This window comes from Pseudochaenichthys georgianus, chromosome 9 (assembly GCF_902827115.2).
Source record: "Pseudochaenichthys georgianus chromosome 9, fPseGeo1.2, whole genome shotgun sequence".
Classification (NCBI taxonomy): domain Eukaryota; kingdom Metazoa; phylum Chordata; class Actinopteri; order Perciformes; family Channichthyidae; genus Pseudochaenichthys; species Pseudochaenichthys georgianus.
In genome coordinates this window covers 38,391,136-38,414,656 of record NC_047511.1, presented here as the reverse complement: position 1 = coordinate 38,414,656, position 23,521 = coordinate 38,391,136, and the positions used below count along the sequence as shown (strand labels likewise).

Genomic DNA, 23,521 nt, shown 5'->3' with positions numbered 1-23,521 from the left:
TGTGTGTGTTGTGTTAGAAGTGTGTGTGAGGGATATGTGTGTGATTTGGAGGAGGAACTAGTTTTCTTTATCAGTGTGTTTGCGTGCATGCTTTGTTTCCGTCTGCATGGCTTCAGTTTGTGTATTAGTGTGAGACTTGGTGTGAGTGTCCGTCTGTGACTGTGTGTGTTCCTCTGTGGTTGTGCCTGTCTTTGCCCGTGCCTTTTGATCTGCTGTGGTTGTGTATTGCGGCTGTTTCCTGTGTCACTGTTGTCATGTGCTGTGCCTGTGTTGTGTCTGGTTTTATCTGTCTTAAACAGTCGGGGACACATTTCCCAAAGGTTTTATCCCGCCTATCTAAGAGATGATCTTGAGTCCAGGAGTGGAGGAGAGATCATCTGCTTGCAATAAGGCTGCTGGGAAACTTGTCCCAGACGCCCCTAGCCCATGGTGATTTCCCCTCATATCCTACCCCCCCCTGCTCTCATGTCGAATTCACTAACCTACTTTACCGATCTCCCTATTGCTCCCAAACACTGTGGAGCAACATTGGCTTTAGCTTTATTGAACCTCAATCGAGCGAAATGAAGGGAAATAAGAACGACATTGGCTGAACACATTGAACACTGAGGGAACACACCGTTTTATTAACACACAACCATTTGGAGTATTGTCTTTCCCTCGGTGATGCTCATGAATGCGTTTGCCAGATTTATATTCCTGGTTTGAATTTTCCTTTAACTTTTGTGAGTGAATGTGTTTGTTTGTCTTAATATGTCCGTTAGGCCAATACAATGTAAGACTACAAGCACTAGGAACTAAGACCTAGTCTAATTTCTAAGCTTTCCACACAATCCCAACCTGATGCAGGAGGAGTTTGGCGATTGTGAGGTTGGAGCAGAGACACACACACACACCTTGTATGTCGATAAAAAAGCAGTGCCGTTATGGAACTCTCTCACTGGCCCTTAGTCAACACTCAGTGAAAAACAATAGCAGCCTAAACCAAATCCCAAACGGTGTGCCTGCTTCCTCAACAACTGTTTCCTAAAGAGTTATAAAGCAGTGATGCAGAGTCCCACTCTTCCAGCAGCCCCAAACCAACCAACTGCTCCGACCTCTGCTTAAAGACAAGCTATAGTTTATCACAACTTTTACATTCAATCTATAACAGAACAATTGATGAATCAGTGCATTTCTGAAATGCAGCAACATGTGAAAATTGCCATCATACAGGTTGTAAACAAGCTGCCAGTTGAGTCAGAGTATATTTAGTGTATGGCATCACAACTCAGGGCGTTAGCCTTGCTACGAAGTGTATTTGGTTTAAATGTGCGTGAAATCAGTCTTTGGATTAAACACAATTTATTCGGCTTGTGCCAAACTGTATGAAATAAATGGCCGCCATCTTGGAGTCTGGTATGGTAATTTTGATGGATGTCGGTACGAGTAATGTTTTGTACCGTTAGCTTCTGTTTTCAATTTCAATCTTGTGTAATGGATCATATAATGGTGGCAGAAAAGTAAACGAAAGTAATAGAATATATTTTTCTTTTAAAGTTCACTCTGGCCTCTTTTTAATATTCTCAGCTGTCAGAGTCTGCGAAATTGAAAAACCATTAAGAAAAACGGTGATGGAAAACTCCCAGAAGCCCTAAAACCGGTCTCCCAAACCAAGACTCGTTCCCTGAGGGCTGATTTAATTTACACCCAAATCTAACGCTTCATCAAACGCCTGGCACAACAGAAGTGTGAGATGTCAGAGGTCTGTGTAAAGGCCCCGTCCCCTTTGCCACCATTAATAGTTATTGGGCCGGGAGAATACCCCTTATCACCCCGCAGCTCTAATTACCCCTCAGTGAGTCCTTGGAGACAGATGCTCATGGAGCCAAGCCCCATTCGTCACAGTGCGGCTGCATGGCAGACTCAATATGAAATAAAAGCAAACTGTCACATAAATTCTCCCCCGCCTCAGTTTGTCTTTTCCAGCTGCTCCCGGCCCACTGTAGATGCCGACTACATTAGGACGCCCATTCATGTCCAGCCACCAGCAGTTGGCTGTAATTTGTTTCGGCTGTGGGGGCAGAGTTTAATTTACATGTGAAAGGCCATGGTGTATTCAAATATTGTAAGTCTAATTTTTGTCCCAGGGTTATTGATACCAGTTTCACATAATTCAGATTAAGGTAGAGGGGGCTTAACTGCTATTGTGCAAAACTGCAGAAATCGTGTAATAATGTTTCACTTGGCTAGATACCAACTTTAGGAAGAAGGCAGGAGAGCAGGTTCCTCCTCGCCTTGCTGACCCATTAGGAACCGATCTCTTCTTTTAGCAACAGTGAAACACCTCGTGGGAACAATCTGGCCTACAAAGAGTATTTTCAATGGAGCCATCCAAAATAGCTTTAACCTTAATGGCTTTATAAATCCAGACCACACCTTCAGAACAGGTTCACCGTATACTGGGTCATACATTCATCAAAGTTCATCTTTAAATATGGACGTTTCAAGCTTTGAGTAGGAATTAATGTAGCATTTCAGGAGGCAAAAGTCATTTTAAAAGTAACTGAACGCTGTTACATGATGCTATGCTCCGACATTTCACTAAGTGTTTTATAATTTAGTCTCAAAGTGAAGATCCATTTAACCGTTCCCCTCAATGTTAAGCTGGATGCACAAGGACTAAGAAAACCCTTTGGAATTGTTTTCACTTTTCAAAAAAAGTGGCTTTTCCACATTTTAACTTCCATTTATCTTATTTGAAAATTAAACCAAGTTTCAATACCATTTTTACTTTGGTTGAATCAATCAGTTTGAGTTTCTGTGTGACAAAAGAGAGAACGAGAAACTGAGCGACAATCTATGTGCATGCATTTGCGCATGTGCATGAGTTTTAGGTGAATGCGCAGAGTGCATGGTAAAGGTTGAAGTATACTCCAAAAGAAGTGCTTTCAGATGAAAAAAAGGTGCACATTTCCAAGTCCTCCACATATTTCAACCCTACGGTATTAACCACGGTGAAGAGCTGATTGGCTGTCTGGGAAGTACGAGAAAAGAACACATTTGAAACGATAGCTGCTCAGTTTCACAGACCTGCACGTCTTGTTTTCCACACAGACCAGAACAGCAAATACCATTATCTGTTCTTCCTGCAGTTGTTAGAATATATTTAACTTTTTTTTTAATAAACACTTTTGTTTTCTTTTTGGAAACACATTTACTTACAATTTAGTTGTGACAACGTCAAACACGCTGGACAAAATGATCAGTATGCATTGTAACCGGTGTGTGATTGACCATCAGGATTATTCTTGTTTGTGATATATGTATACAGTAAGGCCCAGCTCAACTTAAACCTTTTTCACCTCATGTTTTGGCACATTTCTATGATTTAAAAAAGACTTATCTTTTGATCATAGAAATGTGCCTCCTCACACGGTCGGACAACGAGTTGCACGTCCTTCAGTTTGAGTATACGGCTGCTTGAACTGTACGCCTGCACTGGGGGGATTGCCGTGACCTGCATATGTGTTTGTTGAATGTGAGGCAGCGTGTGTGTTATGCACCTGCATGTATTGCACTGTACTGTAGGTGAAAGTGTGTGTGTGTGTGTGTGTGTGTGTGTGTGTGTGTGTGTGTGTGTGTGTGTGTGTGTGTGTGTGTGTGTGTGTGTGTGTGTGTGTGTGTGTGTGTGTGTGTGTGTGTGTGTGTGTGTGTGTGTGTGTGTGTGTGTGTGTGTGTGTGTGTGTGTGTGTGTGTGTGTGTGTGTGTGTGTGTGTGTGTGTGTGTGTGTGTGTGTGTGTGTGTGTGTGTGTGTGTGTGTGTGTGTGTGTGTGTGTGTGTGTGGACTGAATGTGTTTACATCTGTATGTGTGAGGCAGCAATAAAGTAGTCAGACGGAGGCAGGGGAGTCATTGACGTCAGTTTTATTATCTCTGTTGACTGTCCTTGCCGTGACGGATGAGAGCATCTCCCTTAATTGCTTATATTTAATATTTATTAACATGCCAATCTCAGATGCACATGGCAGCTCAGCATCTTGCCCCTGAGGCAGCAGATATGAACTCTTCAAGCAGCATAACATATACATTTTGTTTTTTAAATTAAGAGCTGACCATACATTGAAGTCTGTGGGTCTGCAGGCAGCGGCTTCAGTGTAGATGCCATGATGATGGACGGTGTGTTTAAGAGAGGGGAGGGGAGAGGGGGGGCTGACACAGCAGAGCTCTGTAGGTGAAGATGCCATCGTCCTGCCAACAAGACTGTGGAAGAAGAAACTGAGGCACACGTTCAGTGAAGCATCCCAAGAACATGTATCGATCAGCACTGTTGCCACCCTCCCTTCTGTCAGCGGTGCCCAGTCCTGCTCCATCCATCCATCTCTTCTTTAAGCCTTTTTATTCCCGGCCTGTTCCCTCACCGCGTCCTCTCTTTACGGTGAGAAATGAGGCTGTTGCTGCACTGAGGCAAGCCCAAACAAAAGCTTTGAAAAGCCACTTTCCCCATTGAAATGGTAAAGGCTGCTGTGAACTGACAAGAAGACGGGTTTAAAATAGGATGTCATATAACGTAGGGAAACTCACAAAGTGTTGTGAATGAATATTACTTTGAGACACCAACCGATACATCAGCCATGCCAATCTTATGATCATTGATTTATCTCTGCATATTTTGGCTGTACAGAAATGTGCTTTGATTAAATCTTATCTTAGCTTAACATATTCACAAAAACAAGTATTGGTGCATTATTGATATCATAAATAACAGTCTGAACTATTTTTAAACTAATCAATGTTGCTGTAAAAAAAAAACGTTAGCTCTAATCTGCGGTTGAATATATATATTTTTTTTTTGCTGCACTTTTTGGCCAGAGAGCACAGTACAGTTATATTCTGATGGGATTCAACAGGAACAGCAGCAGGTGAACTCCCCGTCCCCATGCAGTTTGTATCTCGTAGTTTAGGGACATTACATTAGGTCTCAATAGAGTCTGAACACTTGGACCGCTTCGGCTGTGGGTCCATTACACAGATTGAGTTATGGCTGCTGGGATCCTGTCTGATGCTGACTCGAGCCCGGCTCTGACTGATGGATAGAGCTCCTGTCTTAAAGGATGTGTTTAGAGACTGCACACACAGGAAAGGAAGACGGTGAGAGTTGTGAGGACAGATTCTGTCCACAGTGATGCCATCTCGTTCTCCTCCTGCACATCTTCACTCTGTATTTCCCCTCTCCACTGCGCCTCCCCTCTTATGAAGATTAATGGCAGCCTAGCACTTCTCTGAAATATTGCTGCTGCCACTCTTCTCTATTGCCTTCATCTTTCCTGCTCTCCTCCCTCGCCCGAGTATTTCTAACTTCCTTTTTTTTGTCTTCCACAGGTCATTCTGGCTTAGTATGTTGAGGTGCATTTGATGAGGCGTCTTTATGCACAGTATGGTCATTTTTAAATATGGGAGGATGCTCTGACATGTGTTATGTAATCTGTCTGCTGAGGGAAGGCAGGTCCAACACCCGCTGCTGTTAATGCCGATTCAAACCGCTCCTGTATCAGAAGGCTTAATGTAGCTTGTGAGGACGTGCTGTGGCACAGGATAAGGAGTTGAAAGTGTGTGTGTGTTGTGTGTGAGTGTGAGTTAGGTGCCAGCGCTGCAGTAATCATCCCGACCCAGCCCTGCCCTCTGCTGCAGGCCAACACTGCAGAGCATCAAGCCGCCACTAGAGGGCCGTTATGCCTGATAGAGATTGTACTTAATCTTCCATTGAAGCCTATATATTTTATAAAACATATTTACTATGTTGTTTTTCTCTCTCAAAATGTGTTTTACTACACACACTCGTGCTGCTTTGCCACCACCCCCTCTGTTGGCGTGGATAATGTGTTTCCTTTCATTTATCCGTCTCCAGACACAGTTCTAGAAGACTCCGTCCAGTAAGCCAAAATGCACAATAAGTTGACCAACCTTCTTTAATATTGCATATGGACATGGTACCGGGTTTGCACACAGAACATGTTTTCATTGCAGCCAGTGATGGAGGAGCTGTTTAGGTTTTTTTTCTTGCTAAACATTTAGACCGTTTAATCTGTGGGATGTCTGCGTGTTTCTGCAAAGAGTGTGACATGTTAAAGAAAGACCGCTCCACACCATCAGTGGTTGTTTTGATTCCTCCCCCACTTGTTCAACTCTATTTTCCCGTCCCCTGAGACATTGGGACACGGGCAATAAACCACCACAAGCAGCACACGTGGACATCCGAAGCCTTTATCCTGCCAACAAGAGGGGCTCCGCACAGAGTGCAGAGGGCACGTCTGTCCCAAACCTAAATCAACCCGGGTACAAAACCGGAGTGTGGCCTACGCTTCACAACGACCTGCACCCTCCCTGAACCAGTCGCTCAGTAGTCAGACTCCTGACTCTCAGACATGTGCCGTATATCAGCATCTTTGCAATGACTTGTTGAGTTTTGCATTCGAATCTTTCGGGGTCAAGCACTCCAAACATAGAATAATATGCTTTAAAATAGTGTTTGCCTTATTGGAATTACATTATTACAATTTGTTTTACTTTTAGTTCATTGGTAATGTTTCTGAATGCACTGTTGTGAAAAACTTTAATGTGCAAAATATATCTTAAAAGTGTAATGTCGACTTCCAGTTTCACACTTTCGCAACTTGAACAACAAGTGGCAACGTCTAGATCGTGCTTGAATACAGCTGTCAAACTAAGCACTTTCCTCACTCTGCAGACACATGTCAAACTCTGTACATTCATCTGTAAGTAAAATATAGAAGTAAAGTTAAAATAAGCACATTTTGAGTGGAGACTTTAACTTGAAGTCGTTGGCATTAGACACCTCCCGAGTGAACCTTGGTCATCAGTCCCTTGATCCTGCCACACCTAAAGGAGGTCTTCTCACGAGGACCTGATGAGTTATCTTTCTTCTCCTCCGATGAGCGCAGTGACTCTGCAGGCTGGACCAGAGGAGGTTTATGTCAGAGGGGAAGAGTCCTTGAAGACCACAGGATAATTTGTCATGACTTCATGGACATTAGTGCCTGCAGTCCCCTTCCCCACATTCTTTGGCAGTGGAGCTCCCATCTGCGTCCAAACTCAATACCGCGGACAGGAGAGACATCCCACGTGATGTTTTTGCCCAGGTCACGGTCCAGCGGCACTGAGAAGTGCGTACCCTTCTCTAACATCGCCCCCTCCTTCCCCTCTCCTACGAGCATTTATCTCTCTGCATGGTTTTGGCAGCGATGTGCTTTTCCCAGCATTTAGCCGGAGGAGCGGAGAGGTAGAGAAAAGGAGGCCTTTTCAAGCAGGGAATGACGGACGCTTTATTAAAAGAGGCAGGGCCTTTTGAGAGGCTGGCCCCTCCGTGCTCCCCCACCCCATGTGTCTGGCCCATTGTCACGGGGCGGTGGCAGCAACCCCCCCCCCCCCCGCCATGCGCTTTGTCACTGTAAGTCACCTCCCAGACTGAAACGGAGCCGCTCTGAAAAACACACCCATTCTCCACAGTAACTACGCTATTCTGGTATCGCCTGGTCCCTGAAAAAAAATGATTGTCTGGCTGTCACAAAACATACAGGAGACATAGAAGGGCGTGACGTGTGGGGACGAAGGGACAGGAGAAAGGAGGGATACAGTTGGGGTGACGCAGAGTGATTGGGGTGCAACAAAACCCCTGAACGGTGGAAAGGATAGATGAGCCGAGCGCAGAGTGTGAGAGAGGACAGGAGAAGGTCGAGAAAAAGTTGGAGACGAAAAATAAGTTTGAGGCAAGAAATTCAAGAAATAGGAAAACATGAAAAACAAACAGGAAACCGAGCGTGGGGTACCCTTTTTATTTGTGGCTGTATGTGAAATGTGCGTCTTTAGATACAAGCAGCATTCCTCCAGAGATAAAACCCTGGGCCCCTCGACCCCCACCCTCCCCAGACTCTCCACCCACCATGCTTACTCAAGTGTGTGTGTGTCTGGGCGTACGTGTGTGTTTACGTTGGACGGGGGACTGCGTGCCCCGTACCACAGAACTCGCAGGGGGCAACAGAAAAGACAGCTGTGTGTTTGAGAGACACTGAAACCGTAAGAAAGAGAGCGTGGAGGGCCAACAGGCATGCCAGTCAAGACCGTCACTTTTGGAGTGAGTACCACCTTCTCTCTCCGTCTCCTCTTCACCTTCCTCCTCCTCCTTCTTCTAACTTCATCCCTTTTCCTGTGTCTCTCCTTCCCTTCAAATCGTCTCTTTCCACCTGTACGCTTCTTTACCACTCTTATTATCGTGTTGTTTTTGCAATGTTTTCTTCTTCTACAACATCCGTGGTTGCTTTTCTCGGATGTAATGCACCTGCCAATGCTCCCTGTCCTTAAGTCAGAAAGTGATGGGCACATTTTTAGTCACTGGCTTTGTTCAAAGTTTTAAAGTCCTTTATTATTTACTTTGTCTCTTAAACACGAATATTGCTGTATAGGTATTCACTTGTTGTACAAACTATTTTCTTATTCAGCACACACCTCTCCGTTTGTTTTCTGTTTGCTAAGTACCTTTTGTTTTATCTTAGTGCTTCCGCATCAGCTTGTTTTGTAGACTTCTCCGCAGCTTCACTTTCAAAGCTCGTTTGTGTTTTCATTCGTGAATATGCTCTCATCCTAGTGACGTAGAAAGAGAGGCTGAGAGAGAAAGAGATGCCGGTCATTGAGACGTACACATTGGTCCTGTTTAAGAAGTGATCAGACATTTGTAAAAACTTGACTAACTTCTTATGGTTTTAATCAAAGCAGTAAACGAGTGTTAAAAAACATGGCCGATCTTTGCTTACAGCCCCAAACATACTGGAGCCTGTCCAGATCAAACGAGCCTCCCATAGCAACATACGGGGAGTTTCTTTGAGGGTTGTGATGCATGTGCGTCCAAGATTAGTGTACGTGCGTATACCTGCGGGTGTGTATCATGTTCTGTTTTTACGCCTTAATCTTGTTTTTTTGTTTTTGACCTCATGTGTTCCTCCGTGTGATGTTCACATTGTATGAAGTCAACCAGGATTAGCTGTGGTAAGTAAACTGGAGGTCAGTAACCTGATTAGTGGGTCAACTAATGAGATGCATTCAGAGTGGCCTCACTGAGGACTATAGACTGGTTAATCTACTGAGCCTGCGGAGGTGACGGCAGAGCAGGGTGGACGCCCACAAGGCCGAGCCGCCTGGATGTGTCTGAGGGCGCATTTTGTGTCAACCGCAGAAACCTCGGGGAAAAGGAAGTGTGGAGATGACGCAACTTGTAGAAATGTAGCCGTTTGTGTTTCATCAGTCTGAGGAGAAGATGCAGTTATTTTAGCATTCGTATCGGTAGTTGGTTTGATTTTTCACTTTTAAGCATTTCAGCTTTGTACTATTTAATAATATCTACCAAAGATAAGACACAGTCGCATGTACAGTAGGTAGACCATAGAAGTGACCACTGATCGAAGACAAAACGTACTTGTAACTACGAAAAACAGCAAGCAGTAGTGGAGGAAGTACAAATAAGAATACAGCAGTGTAAAAACATGTTTATGTTTCAAATAAAGTTATGTATTCAAAATGATCTGTTAAAGAATGAAGTATCATACTGAAAGGACCTTAAGTATTGAAAGTTACAGTGTTTATTGTGCAGAAGGAGGCTTACAGATCATTATATGCAAATTGTACATACGTACTAATTTGATTAATCTAACTAAGCATGAACATAAAAGCAACATTTTAATGCTCAACATTGAGCTAGTTTCTACTCATTTGATATCTGGATAATTTAATTTATAACATTTGATTAAGGCGTCAAATGTTTAAAAATGTTCACTCTGAATTGTAGTGTAGTTGAGGTGTACAGCACAACATAGAAAGAAACATTCAAAAAGAGATAAGACTACTTCAAATGTTATACTCGTATAAAAGTACTTGAAAAAATACTTTCCAGCTCTGTGAAAATAGTACTCACAACCCCTTTAAACATTACATTTGTTCTGCTGTTTGTAGCTGAAGCATTGTTAAGTTTACATTTCAGATAAGATGCAGATTGCAGGAAAGTTTTAATATGTACTTTTACTTGTTAGACTTCCATTTTACAGATTTCAGATCTGTCTAATATCTCGACTTCATTGTCCCTCTAGTCCCTCGAGACGGTTAAAGTCTGTATAATAACGGTGCAGTTGAACACAGGATGTTTACCATATCTTGATCCTCTCCTCCATAGCTTCCAAACCCTATCTCCTCCTTATGGCTTTCACCCTCATTGTCCCGCCACAAAAGATCACACTAACCATGACAATCTCATCTACAGGCGCAGAGGCTGAGGCAGGGCCAGATATAAAGAGACAATCAATGAGTTCGGCCGGGACAAACAGTGGGATGCAGAGAGGGGGAGGCTGGGAGTGTGAGAAAGTAAATAGTACAAATGGGACAAGACGCTTTGCCACATGGAGGGAATAGAAGCAGGCAGATTTACATACAGACAGAGTGGAGTAGGGGAACATAGCCGCATATCACGGTACGCTCACTAGCTGCCTGTAAATGTGTCCAATACTGATCGGTCCCCGGGGCCTCAGTCCTCCGACTAAACACTCGCTACGTCTCTGTCGCCGGAAACAGCGCGATGCTTCTGAGCGATGAAGGCAGAGATGAAGCCCCAAGAAAAGAAAAGAGCAGAAAGAAATCGATTTCAAGACCAAGTGCAAGTCAGCAGAAATCGGGTGATAAAATGTCTGTTTAAGCACTCTGCAGTCATTTCCATATCCGCTGTTCAGTGTCGCCCTAACACGAATAGAAACCGTCCAGTCGTTCGGTTTGTTTAAATACATCGAGGGATTGACTTTGGCTGGGGGAAATACAGCAGATATTATCCAGAGTGGTTGGTGTGCTGCTTGCACGGTTTATGTTTAAAGTTCAGGGAATGGTTGCAAGTGAAGCAGGACTTGTGACATGCTGAACAGACTGTACGTACAGTAGGCACCTTGTTTTCACCTTTCTGCTGGCTGTACAAATAGCTGTGGTAGCACTTACAATATTTATGATTTGCACCTGGCGCTGTGTCTGCAGATTCGTGTGTGTGTGTGTGTGTGTGTGTGTGTGTGTGTGTGTGTGTGTGTGTGTGTGGCTCTCTCTTATGTGGGGGCTTAACCCTGTCATGCCTGGACACCCTTTTATAATAGTTGTTATCTAATCTATGTTAGGTAACAATTCATTGAGCTAGAAATGGAAGGTGATTGTCTTCGGAGCCACCTTAGAAGCCATCGTTTGCTTAAATCATAAAAAGAGACAATTCCGACATAATGATTTAAATGAATTCTGTGCTGCTGAGATTTCTCTGAATCCCATCGAGCATTAAATGATCTGTAAGAACTCCGGACACAGTGTGCATGGCAGCAAGCAGCCACTGCAGGAACAGATGAATGGAGATTACTTTCTTCAGATGGACACAGAGCACCCCAACGTTATGATACCGATGTGAAGCTGACAGTGGACGCAGATCCTCATCTTCTTTATCATTAGATCACAAACAGTTTTGAAACCGTGGGAGTCTTTCTACAATCCCATTCATGCCTCGCATTGTCTCATTTCTCCCCCTCACACACACACACACACACACACACACACACACACACACACACACACACACACACATTCATTCAGTCTGATTCCATTCAGAATTGTCGCATATCCACAGACAATTGATCCCCTGTGAAAATGATGATTCTTCAGGTCTTGCATGGCAGAAGATCGGGATTACGGCGCGCCTCCTCGTGCACACACACGCACACACACGTATACATTGAGTTTCCGAACACTGCAGTCCACCAGCGAGGCGGTGATGTCATTCTGTCTGCTGCAGCACCAGCAGAGGAGGGGGAGAGTGAACTGTAAGAAGCAAAGGGATGGAGAAGGGAAGACGGGCTGAGCTAAAGACGGCGAGAGGAGAGTGCAGGGCAGAGATAGGGGAATGATTTGACTTGGTAATCCTGAGCCTCATTATTCGGAGCCTTGCAGCGTCGCATCCTGAGGACAGAGTGTTGATATCACTAATGTTAACCATGGAGCTGCTGAGCAGGTTATCGTCTGTTCCGTTGCTCCAAACAGAAAGATAAGTGGCAAAATGCAGCAGTGGAATTCCACAGGCCATCTTTAGGCTGCTCCGTGTGTTTCCCCCGTAAGATGCCTGTGCACTGATAGTGTTGGGTGTGGTTCCTTTGCGTCCTTATCTCAACACAGCACACACTCCCTTCATGACGCAGGCAGACACACACACAGCAGCAGCATGCAGCACTGACCACCGGCAGAGAGTAAATCCGCTGCATCTAACATCTAGCTGCAGTCTTTCTGGGGGATTTTAGAGGGTCTCTGCGTCTCGGGGGCAGTGAGCTGAGTCCGGGGGGCTGGGAATCCTCCAGAGGGGCCGCAGTCAGGGTCACAATGGTGTTACCGTGCTGCTGCGGGGCCACGTATATGTGTGTGTTGGGTGGTGTGTGTTTTTGCATCAGCTGTATTTGCAGCTACTTCGATGAAAGGATGTTTCTTGTGTCACCATGGCAGCGTCTGCAAACAATCCACGACACTGTGTGTGTGTGTGTGTGTGTGTGTGTGTGTGTGTGTGTGTGTGTGTGTGTGTGTGTGTGTGTGTGTGTGTGTGTGTGTGTGTGTGTGTGTGTGTGTGTGTGTGTGTGTGTGTGTGTGTGTGTGTGTGTGTGTGTGTGTGTGTGTGTGTGTGTGTGTGTGTGTGTGTGTGTGTGTGTGTGTGTGTGTGTGTGTGTGTGTGTGTGTGTGGAGAGAAAGGAGGTTTGTGGTCTTCTTCAAAGTGAGAGTCCTGAGAGTAAGACATTAGGAAGTGAGAGAACATGGATAACCAAGACAGCTTGGCAACTGTGAGTAAATACACTTAGCTGAGCCACTGTATGTACTAGTCTAGAGAGTTTATATTTTATTGTTCTGAACTGTAGGTTCTTATAAAAGCATTGTAATATCATAGTTTTGTACATATATATATGTTTTGCTTTACAGTACGCCACGTGTTTAGTTTTGTGAGTGTGTGTGACTCAGAAGTGTTATACTTTAGTATGCCTCTCAGTTTTCTGAGCAAACTTAAAACAAAAAATGTTGGAGAGAAAGGAAATGACTCCAATAAGTAAAGGTTCTCACATTAAGTCCAGGATGTATTTTTTACAACTTTAAAACGACCTGCATGAAGTTCATCTTATAGTATACACTTTCTAATTGCATACATTTTGTATATAAACAAGAATCTTGTCAGGAGCCGCTTTTCTTCCTCGATCAGCTGGAAGAAACCTTCCTTTTAAAGTGTTCTGTTGCCCTGCCAACATCGCCCCTGCCTTCTTTAAAGTGACCTCTCTCTGCACGGCGCTGTGCCATGTGTGTCCTGCTGAGGGTGTGTTGTGTCATTTGTTGCTATGACTCAACTTCAGGCATGTGGATCCTTTCCCTTTTCGCTCACGGTCGTTCCATCTTTGTCAGAAGTGGACCAACAATCCAGTCGAAACAATAGGCAGCAAAGCCTAAAGCGCTGTTTATAAAGTTGAGAAAAGCCACTTGGCAGCACACGGTGATTTTGTTTTGGATTTGAAAGTGAGGTTAGTACACACATGTATTCCATGCGTCTGTGAGAAAACATCCACTGAATGAATGGACGGCTGATGAGCAGCAGTGTCGAGATGGAGAGAGGGGATGGGCGAGGGGAGAGAGGAGATTATGTAAATAGAAAAAGTGCAGCGTTTGCCGCAGTCGAGCTTCTCCCTGTGGTTTTCCCTCGGTCTCTGGCGCTTCTCCTCTTCTCCCTCTTCTCCCTCGCTCTCCCCCTGTGCCGCATGAGTGATCAGCTGCACCCAGCCCGCCTGGGAGACGCATAGCTTCAGACAAAACACAGACACAAACACTAGACGGGCCATGTGTCGGCCCGTGAGTCGGAATCACCAAACTCTCTCTCTCCTCTTTGCTATGCACCTTGTGTCTCTTCTTCTCTTTCATTCACACACACACACACACACACACACACACACACACACACACACACACACACGATCTGTCTCTATTATCAAAGATGCCGTATCACTTAAATCACTGACTTGTGGACACATTGAGAGGTTTTGAAGTCCAAGGAGCTGTTCACTCCAATATCTCACCAAACCATAAACCCATTTCAAGGTGCAGGTCTCAAACTGCACTGTCCAAAGGGCGGAGGGACATGAGAGGAAAACTGATGGATTACGACTGAAAGGTTTCAGTCCTTCAAATGTCCCTGAAGAAAATATTAACCAAACTCTGTCTCCCTCTCCATTTTCTCTCTCTACTCCTCTACTTTATGTGTATCTCCTCCTCTCTTCTCCTCTCTCTCTCTTATGCCTCCAGGCAGATGCTGGCAACAGTTTTCTCCGAGCGGCCCGATCTGGCAACCTGGACAAGGCCCTGGACCATATCAAAAATGGCATTGATATAAACACAGCCAATCAGGTGAGAGAGCTGCACATTCCCCAGTTTAAGTACCAGGAAGTAAACGCCTCTCACTGGCATGTACCTGTAAGCCATTTAATGTTATCACGGCTCCACTTTCCATTCTTGGTTTAATTGACGACTGATATTGAATTGTACTGCGTTGTCGTGGCCTGAGTATAATATTTATGAGTATTTGTTTGCCACTTACGACCCACAGAGTCTTCCCTATATACTTTCTAAGATATGAAATACAAATTCAGGAGGTGGTTTAAACAATAGTAATGATGAATGTAATGACATTTACAAACAGTGAATTGATTAAGTCATTATACAACAAAATGACATGGTTTCATTTGGGATTCATAAAGATGTTTAAAGTATGCTCAGCTTAGATATTGTCCATGTCCACCACCATTATGTTGTATTATTGTTTCTTAATAAATGTGTGCATGACGTGTCTTGATCACTGTGCTGTAACGTGCCTGCGCCCTCAGTCGTACTGTGTGTGCATGCTCAGGTTGTAATCATTGGCTGAAGGGGACAGGAGGAGCTCACAGGGGCTCCAGGGAAGCTGATAAATGAGGCAGGGGCTTCTCCTTCGCCTTGTGTCTTCCATCCTGCCTGCTTTATTCTAACGGTTGTTCCCAGGAAGAGGCAGCGTTAGTGGGGAGGACTGCGGCCCTCGGGCGACTGAAACTCGGCCAAAACGTGCATGTGTAAAAGATCCCTCGGCCTCATTAATCTAACTTAGTCAGGTTTCCCTTCCTTTCGCTTATCCTCGACGCGTTGTAATTAAAGCTGACAATGCTTGTCCGGAGTTCTATAAAGCCTATTATTATGCTCCGTAGCAGACCCACATAGCAACAGATGCATTCCTGTAAAGTGGCCTTTACTGGCAACTCCTTCAGTGTGATAAATGGAGACACCCAATGGATTACAAATATAATTACATGCAGAAAGGCTGAGATATGGGAACGTATAAGATTAATGTTCCTGAATTTCACCATTTTTTTTATTTCATTTTGTTGATAATTGTTGTAAGCAATTGTGATTTCCACTGTTTGGTGTTAACTGTGTTTGAGTCAAAGTGATAATCTACAACACGCTGGCTGTAATTATCAGACCCATCGCACACACATCGCCGTGCAGTTGTTCACCTAAATCCACAATGTGTGATTTCTATTTGAATACAGCATGTTTACAATTATTCTGTTACTATTTTGTTTCTGGAAAAATGAAACATTTCTTGCCAAATCTACTGTATTTGCTTTAAGTCAAGCAACCGTGTGTGATGGCAGGCATTATCCTTACACTACATTACATTCTATTTAGCGGACGCTTCTATCCAATGCTACTTACAAAAGTGAATTCAATCTATAGAAGAAAAACAAGAGTCCTATTATATTATCAAAATGAACAAATAGTGGGCTTTACACAATAATAGGACACTAAATGTACTTTAACCCTTTAATTATTAACACAAGTCTCTCAGCAGCGATTTGTATTTACATTTTACGAGTGAATTGACTGAACTTTGAAGTTGTAGATTATCCCTGAAACTGGTGAGATGCTTGTTGCGTGACTGTTGGTCCGGATGCTGTGCGTACAGTCTGATGGGAGTCAGGCGGAGGCTGTGTTTCCTGTCTGAGTGGAAGCCTCTCTCCAGCACACTTGCCTCACTCCTGCCCGCCCCTTCTTGTGTTTTCCCTCCTCTTCTATCCCCTAACAGCTTCTCCTCTCCTCTCTCCTCTTCCTCTGTTGGTGCACTGTTTCCTAACTCACCTCCCTTTTATTCGTGCTCTTGACCTCCCCTCCCTCTCCTCTGTCTGCAGTAGAGTGATGGTGTGCTGTGGTCTCCCCACTCAGAGGAATAATATCAGTGGTGTGGGAAAGGTCCAACCTCACATGTCCTGTGCGGCTGAAGGAAGGCTGTGTGAGGTCAGACCTATCCCACACGGCTCGTATTCTTCCCAGCCACGAGACCAGCGGCCTGCCATCCCCCTCCGTCCTCCTCTTCCTCCACCTCCTCTCACTCTCATGAATCAAAAGGAAATGTTCACATCCTGATAGACATTGTTTCTGCTAATGCCCACTTTGATTCTGAGAGGACTGCATGTGTGGTGTCCAGTGTAAGTATGTACGAAGTGTATTTGCCTGCCTTTGGTTTGTGAGTGTTGTAGTCCCTGTGGTAACAATTAACCAGTTGGCATGGCCTACGTGTGTGTGTGTGTGTGTGTGTGTGTGTGTGTGTGTGTGTGTGTGTGTGTGTGTGTGTGTGTGTGTGTGTGTGTGTGTGTGTGTGTGTGTGTGTGTGTGTGTGTGTGTGGTGTGTGTGTGTGTGTGTGTGTGTGTGTGTGTGTGTGTGTGTGTGTGTGTGTGTGTGTGTGTGTGTGTGTGTGTGTGTGTGTGTGTGTGTGTGTGTGTGTGTGTGTGTGTGTGTGTGTGTGTGGTTATTTACTGTTGGATCAGGAGATATGTGCTCATAGTGTGTTGAGGACCCTCCAGTATGAGGTCTTCTCTGCTCTCTCACTCAGAATGGGCTCAACGGGCTGCACCTGGCCTCGAAAGAAGGCCACGTTAAAATGGTGCTGGAGCTACTCCACAGTGGGATCGTACTGGAGACCACCACCAAGGTGCATTGCTTTTCTCAGGACATTACTCAATACATCTGAAAACCCACAACTTTTGAATTCACAAGTAACATAATATATTTAAACATGTCCATAACCCACTTTTTTTTTTTATTACACATGTGGGATTTCACCTATAATCTTTGGTCGTGCTCGGTATGACGTGTGTGTGTTTCTATGTAACTGTGTGTGAACAGAAAGGGAACACGGCCCTGCACATCGCGGCCCTGGCCGGGCAGGAGCAGGTGGTCGCCGAGCTGGTTAACTACGGGGCCAACGTCAACGCTCAGTCACAGGTGAGTGCGGCGCTCCCTGCGGAGATCTCGGGACCCACCGAGGCTCCTCAGTGCTTAATATGTGAACCCAGCTATCCCATCTGCTAACAAGTGTATGTGTACCTATATATCTGTATCTCGGTGTTTCATCCTTGTGCGTGCATCTGTGACCGTCTTCCTGTCTTCTTTTTGCTGTGCTTGTGTCTCCTCTGCTGCCGTGTGGGTGTCTGTTGTGCGTCTTTCTGAGCACAGAAGGGTTTTACTCCACTCTACATGGCTGCACAAGAAAACCATCTAGAGGTTGTGAAGTTTCTTCTGGAGAACGGAGCCAATCAGAGCATTCCAACTGAGGTACTAAAGATCAAGGAGCCGAGACACGTTTTTAAAGAGTAATCTCCCAAACTCCTCCACCCCCCGTCGTTGCTGATCTAGAAATCGTGGTGTTTCCGTTCTGTTTTGTTCTCATGAGCTCTCTCTATTCACTCCTCTCTGAGTTTCTCTCCGTCAGTCAACTACTTTTCTTCTGTGCGCTGCAGGACGGGTTCACTCCTCTCGCCGTGGCTCTCCAGCAGGGACATGAGAATGTCGTAGCGCTGCTCATCAACTACGGCACTAAAGGAAAAGTCCGACTACCTGCGCTACACATAGCAGCCCGCAACGACGACACTCGCACGGCCGCAGTGCTCCTGCAGAACGACCCCAACGCTGATGTACTCAGCAAGGTATCTAAGTGTGTCAGCACGCATGCAGGCGGAAAGGAGCGTAGACGTGTTCACGGCATGTACGACATCGATTGACGTTTAAAAATGCATGCTCTTAAGTGTCGTTTTGATGCAGGAATGTGTTGATTAGCAGGAATGTGGCGCAACCTGCAATGAAAGAAATGCTTGAATGTAAAATTAAACGATGTTGTCCTTTAAATCAACGGATAAGTGTGATTTTGAAATGTATCAAAGTCATCTTATAGTGAAGTCAAAATGCAAAGCGAACAAGAGTAACATGTTGTCTCCCTGCAGACTGGATTCACGCCCCTCCACATTGCGGCACACTATGAAAACTTGAACGTAGCTCAACTGCTGCTCAATAGAGGAGCCAATGTCAACTTCACCCCAAAGGTAGGGAGGAATTGATGTTGCTGGGAGGTTCATCTCTGCCCTTGCTGTCTGGTGTCCTTCTGTCTAAGCGCCTGTTTCTCTCTGCAGAACGGCATCACTCCTCTGCACATTGCAGCCCGGCGGGGCAACGTGATCATGGTCCGACTCCTGCTGGACAGAGGGGCTCAGATCGATGCCAAGACCAAGGTGCGGCAGACATCCATCATGTAACATATTTAGTTCTCTCACGGTCTCTCATTTGATGGATCATTAACGACCCCCTCTCTTCAGGACGAGCTGACTCCTCTGCACTGTGCATCCAGAAACGGTCACGTGAGGATTATCGAGATCCTGCTGGACCACGGAGCCCCCATACAGGCGAAGACAAAGGTAATTCACCTCGATACAGGAAAAGTCCATTCTGTACTTCACGTCGAAATGAACTGAACACGAGCAAATCATTGAGTGTGTGTGTGTGTGTAAAGGGAAGGGAGAGTTTGTGATGGGTTACTCGTATCACTTACATCTTGATTTTCCAGATGGTTTTCACTGCAAGTCGTTTCCTGTTTCCTTTTGTTGCAGAATGGCCTGTCTCCAATCCACATGGCAGCACAGGGGGACCACATGGACTGCATCAAGCAGCTTCTGCAGTACAACGCAGAGATTGACGACATCACACTGGACCACCTCACCCCCCTGCATGTGGCGGCGCACTGCGGCCACCACCGCATGGCCAAAGTGCTGCTGGACAAAGGGGCCAAACCCAACTCCCGGGCATTGGTCAGTAACAGTGACATGAACACACAGTCGATTTATTCACGCATTGCACACTTGCTTTTCATCATTGTGGGGATTCTAATATGTCCTTTGTTTTTACAGAATGGCTTTACTCCTTTGCATATTGCTTGTAAAAAGAACCACAAGCGTGTGATCGATCACCTGCTCAAACATTCTGCATCGATAGAGGCTGTGACTGAGGTGAGCGACAACACCTCGCTGATCATTATATTGAATAGGTTTGGAGTGCAAGACCATTTGTAATATTCCTCTTCTCTCCTCTCTCAGTCTGGCCTGACCCCCTTGCACGTGGCTTCATTTATGGGTCACCTAAATGTTGTGAAGAACCTGCTGGAGAAAGGAGCTTCCCCCAGTGCCTCCAACGTGGTGAGTTGTGTTAGAAGACACACATACAGCACAGAGAAGCAACTGCACGCATTGTGTTGTTGTTGTAATAGTGGTACATCTGAGTGGGTGTTTTCTCTTTCTGTGCACGATTAGAAAGTGGAGACTCCTCTTCATATGGCGTCTCGGGCGGGACATCATGAGGTGGCAGAGTTTTTACTGGTGAAATCGGCGCCAGTGGACGCCAAGGCCAAGGTACTCAAACAATACCGAACTATCCACATGTTGTGTACGAGTGCAGAGAGATGTATCATATTAGGGTACATCCAATAGTCTGTGTGTGATGCATTAAACATTCATTTAGAAATGGGAAGCTTCACAGAAACATATTCTTGGCAGCGCTTCAACATTCTTAGTTCCTTCCCAAACAGCAAAGCATACATTCACAGTAATGCAACACGATGAGATCATGGAAGAGAAGCGGAGAAATTAAACTGACGTCACTAAAGCTTATTTCTGCAGAGGGTTCATGCAGTATCTTTTACGGTGTATTTACTTATTTCTGTCTCCTTGTTGTCCAGGATGACCAAACACCTCTGCATTGTTCCTCTCGGATGGGCCACACGGAGATCGTGAAGCTGCTGCTGGAGCACAAAGCCAACCCCAACTCCACCACCACGGCAGGCCACACACCCCTACACATCGCTGCGCGGGAGGGGCACGCACACACCGTGCGCATCCTGCTGGACATGGAGGCTCAGCAGACCAAGATGACCAAGGTAAACGCCGCCTGCTCGTCTTTCCCTGCACAACCTGTGGCTGCCTTAGCACGGAAGCTAGAACAGATGCAACTCCCAAACTAATATTTCCACTTTCTCGTTGGTGCGTCTGTAGAAAGGCTTCACTCCACTCCATGTGGCCTCCAAGTACGGCAAGGTGGATGTAGCAGAGCTGTTGTTGGAGAGAGGAGCCAACCCTAATGCTGCTGGGAAGGTAAGGGGAACATTAAGGATGTATGAATAAAGCATTGTGTGTTCTGCCTCAGTCTAATGAACTTGTGATTCTGTTTTCCAGAACGGACTGACTCCGCTGCATGTTGCCGTTCATCACAACAACCTGGATGTTGTCAACCTGCTTGTCAGCAAAGGAGGGTCACCTCATAGTGCAGCCAGGGTAACAAAAGACACACATGTACACATGGATGATGCTGAATGGCCCAGTATCCTACACGTACTAATCACGATGCCCGTCTGTTCTGCAGAATGGCTACACCGCCCTCCACATAGCATCAAAGCAGAACCAGGTGGAGGTGGCGAACAGCCTGCTGCAGTACGGAGCTTCGGCCAATGCGGAGTCCCTGCAGGGGGTCACCCCTCTGCACCTGGCCTCGCAGGAGGGGCGGCCCGACATGGTCGCCCTGCTCATCTCCAAACAGGCCAACGTCAACCTGGGAAACAAGGCAAGAATACAAAGCTGATTGGTAGAAACATATCACTCGTCACCGGCTTGAGCTTCAATATCAGGACGCATGTATTTATTATCCTTGCGAGAATGGAGGTAGTCAACTAGTTCCTGAACAGTGTCCTTCACATGCTTCTATACAAGAGAGGGAGTTGCACAGTCACAAGATGCAGGAATACCGGTTCAAAGCGGTATGTTTAGATTAGCTAAGACCCACGTCAGAAATGAGCATGCTTGTCATATGTCTGTCTCCATAGAGGCTGAATCATCATGTTAATCACATAGCTCTCATCTGCCTCAAACAGTCCTGATGCTCTTCTGGGTACTCACACATCCTGTCACGTACACAGTTACTGTCAGGCCTTTGTTATCATGTGCTAATAATGGATATTGGAAAAGTACATTGAGTATTTTCTCAACACTGAGAAACACGAGGTTGATTCAAACTGAAAATGATATTCAATTTGAGCTTTTTTCCCCGTGTTTGACCTTTGTCTTCTTCTTGTGGGTCCCACAGAGCGGATTAACCCCGCTCCATCTGGTGGCACAGGAAGGACATGTCGGCATTGCAGATATTTTGGTGAATCAGGGGGCTTCAGTCTCCGCAGCCACGAGGGTAAGACCTGTTGTCGTCTCACGAGAAGCTGTTGCTCAGTTATCAAAGCCTTATCGGTGTAGAAACTCGTGCTTTCTACTTTGAGCGTTAGGAGATAGTGTCTAAGTGCTGTAGCACAGATAGCTGAATGTTCTCACAGCAGGGGGTCCCGGCCGTTACCATAAAACATGGCAGGTTCTTGAGGTTTTTCATGTTTACAGCATCTCTCTGAATGTAATTATAGATGTGTTGCAGCTCGTCAAGCTTATTTTGTACTATTATATACTGTTGTGGAGCTTAGGGATTTCAACAAGGGATCATCAAGTTCTATCTTTCTCCATAAAAATTCACAATTTGTTTGCTGATATATTAGAAATTAGTTTTCTAAATAAAAAATGTAGTGGGGTCAAAATATTAATTTGTGGAATATAATTTATGTTGAAAGGTTTAGTGACTGCAACAAACTGTCCACATTTAAATCAGACTCACCTTTTTAGAAGTAAATGTATGAGAGATAGGGCTCTTGTACTGGACTGATCATAATCTCAAACTAAACGTAATATTTGTATCGTTATTGTCCCAATTCCATACACCAGAGATAATGGCGTCCTCTCTTGTTAATGTCTTAATTGCAGCCTTTCTGCTCTGTTCTCAAAATGATTTTACAGCGTTGATTTGAACCATAACATAATACAATATTCATGAACTATTTTAGGATCAAATCTACATAATATATTCAAATGAAAAGGTCATTAAGACACAAAAGTTATGATTTTTACTTTAATCTCTCTCCTTCAGATGGGCTACACCCCCCTCCATGTGGCGTGTCACTATGGCAACATCAAGATGGTGAAGTTCCTCCTGCAGCAACAAGCCAACGTCAACAGCAAAACAAGGGTGAGTGCCTCCCTCTGGTTTCAGATAAAACTACAGCTAAAAGAGTCGGGCATGAGTCACGCAGCTACCGTCTGATTCCCTCACCAGGAAACACGATTACACCACATTACACAGTTAACCGTTATGCAGGGCTCTCCCCAAAGAACGCTATTAATAATGATTTATAGGAATGAGAAGATATTGCCTCTCTAAAGTTTAATGTACTGGACTGGAGTTCATTTCAGGTGCTTTAATTTGAATGAGTAATGTTATATGTAGGGCAACAGCTGATAAGTGTATTTATTATTGAGTAGCAGATTGATTTTCTGTCTGTAATTTCAAAGAAAGAATATTTGCTTATGTGTCAGAACAACACACCATCTGATTTTATTGTACTAATAAATAAGGAATAAAGACAACCATAGCCACTTAGGCATGTCTAGTTTAACACGATGCATCTGGCTTCATAACAACTGGCATTCTAACGGCTTTCTTGATTTAGCTTTTTTTGTGAAAATGTAATTAACATAGTCAAACAAGTCCCTCGAGCCCAAGCTGACATATTACAATTCCTTTTGTCATCATAGACGACCAAGAAAACCACCAAATATATATATTTTTTAGAAACTAGTAGCTGTCAATTTCTGCTTTTAGATTACTCAAACAAATACATTTAATTATTTAAATTGTTACTCATTAATTGTCTGTTAATCATCTAATTGTTTCAGCTGTATTCATAACACATGTGTCCGTTATACTGATATTGGTTTTAAAAGGTTTGTTTGTGACCAGCTGTATTACATAATTAAAAAAGTTCATTCTTAACGTTGTATCTGTAAAACTATTCGTACATTATACGAGTAAGAATAAATGTATTCTGTTTTCCAGCTGGGTTACACTCCTCTGCACCAGGCGGCGCAGCAGGGACACACGGACATCGTGACGCTGCTGCTGAAGCACGCCGCTCTGCCCAACGAGACCACGACCGTGAGCATGAACGCACCTCCCA

General features: G+C 44.8%; 1 protein-coding gene across 9 annotated transcripts in view; it reads left to right on the top strand.

The window, feature by feature from the left end:
- The window catches only part of ank1a (ankyrin 1, erythrocytic a), a 95,281-nt gene that overhangs the window by 40,685 nt on the left and 31,075 nt on the right, over window positions 1–23,521 (top strand). For 8 of the 9 annotated variants that reach the window (XM_034090989.2, XM_034090990.2, XM_034090993.2 and 5 more), the window contains exons 2-20: window positions 14,376–14,477; window positions 16,994–17,092; window positions 17,287–17,385; window positions 17,617–17,715; window positions 17,901–18,086; window positions 18,381–18,479; window positions 18,567–18,665; window positions 18,750–18,848; window positions 19,041–19,238; window positions 19,338–19,436; window positions 19,524–19,622; window positions 19,737–19,835; window positions 20,162–20,359; window positions 20,475–20,573; window positions 20,655–20,753; window positions 20,842–21,039; window positions 21,559–21,657; window positions 22,435–22,533; window positions 23,401–23,499. In XM_034090989.2, the coding sequence (XP_033946880.1) occupies window positions 14,376–14,477; window positions 16,994–17,092; window positions 17,287–17,385; window positions 17,617–17,715; window positions 17,901–18,086; window positions 18,381–18,479; window positions 18,567–18,665; window positions 18,750–18,848; window positions 19,041–19,238; window positions 19,338–19,436; window positions 19,524–19,622; window positions 19,737–19,835; window positions 20,162–20,359; window positions 20,475–20,573; window positions 20,655–20,753; window positions 20,842–21,039; window positions 21,559–21,657; window positions 22,435–22,533; window positions 23,401–23,499 (2,268 nt within the window). Of the gene's footprint in view, window positions 1–7,980; window positions 8,131–14,375; window positions 14,478–16,993; window positions 17,093–17,286; window positions 17,386–17,616; window positions 17,716–17,900; window positions 18,087–18,380; window positions 18,480–18,566; window positions 18,666–18,749; window positions 18,849–19,040; window positions 19,239–19,337; window positions 19,437–19,523; window positions 19,623–19,736; window positions 19,836–20,161; window positions 20,360–20,474; window positions 20,574–20,654; window positions 20,754–20,841; window positions 21,040–21,558; window positions 21,658–22,434; window positions 22,534–23,400; window positions 23,500–23,521 lie in introns of those variants that run through there. The other variant, XM_034090991.2, reaches the window with a different exon arrangement.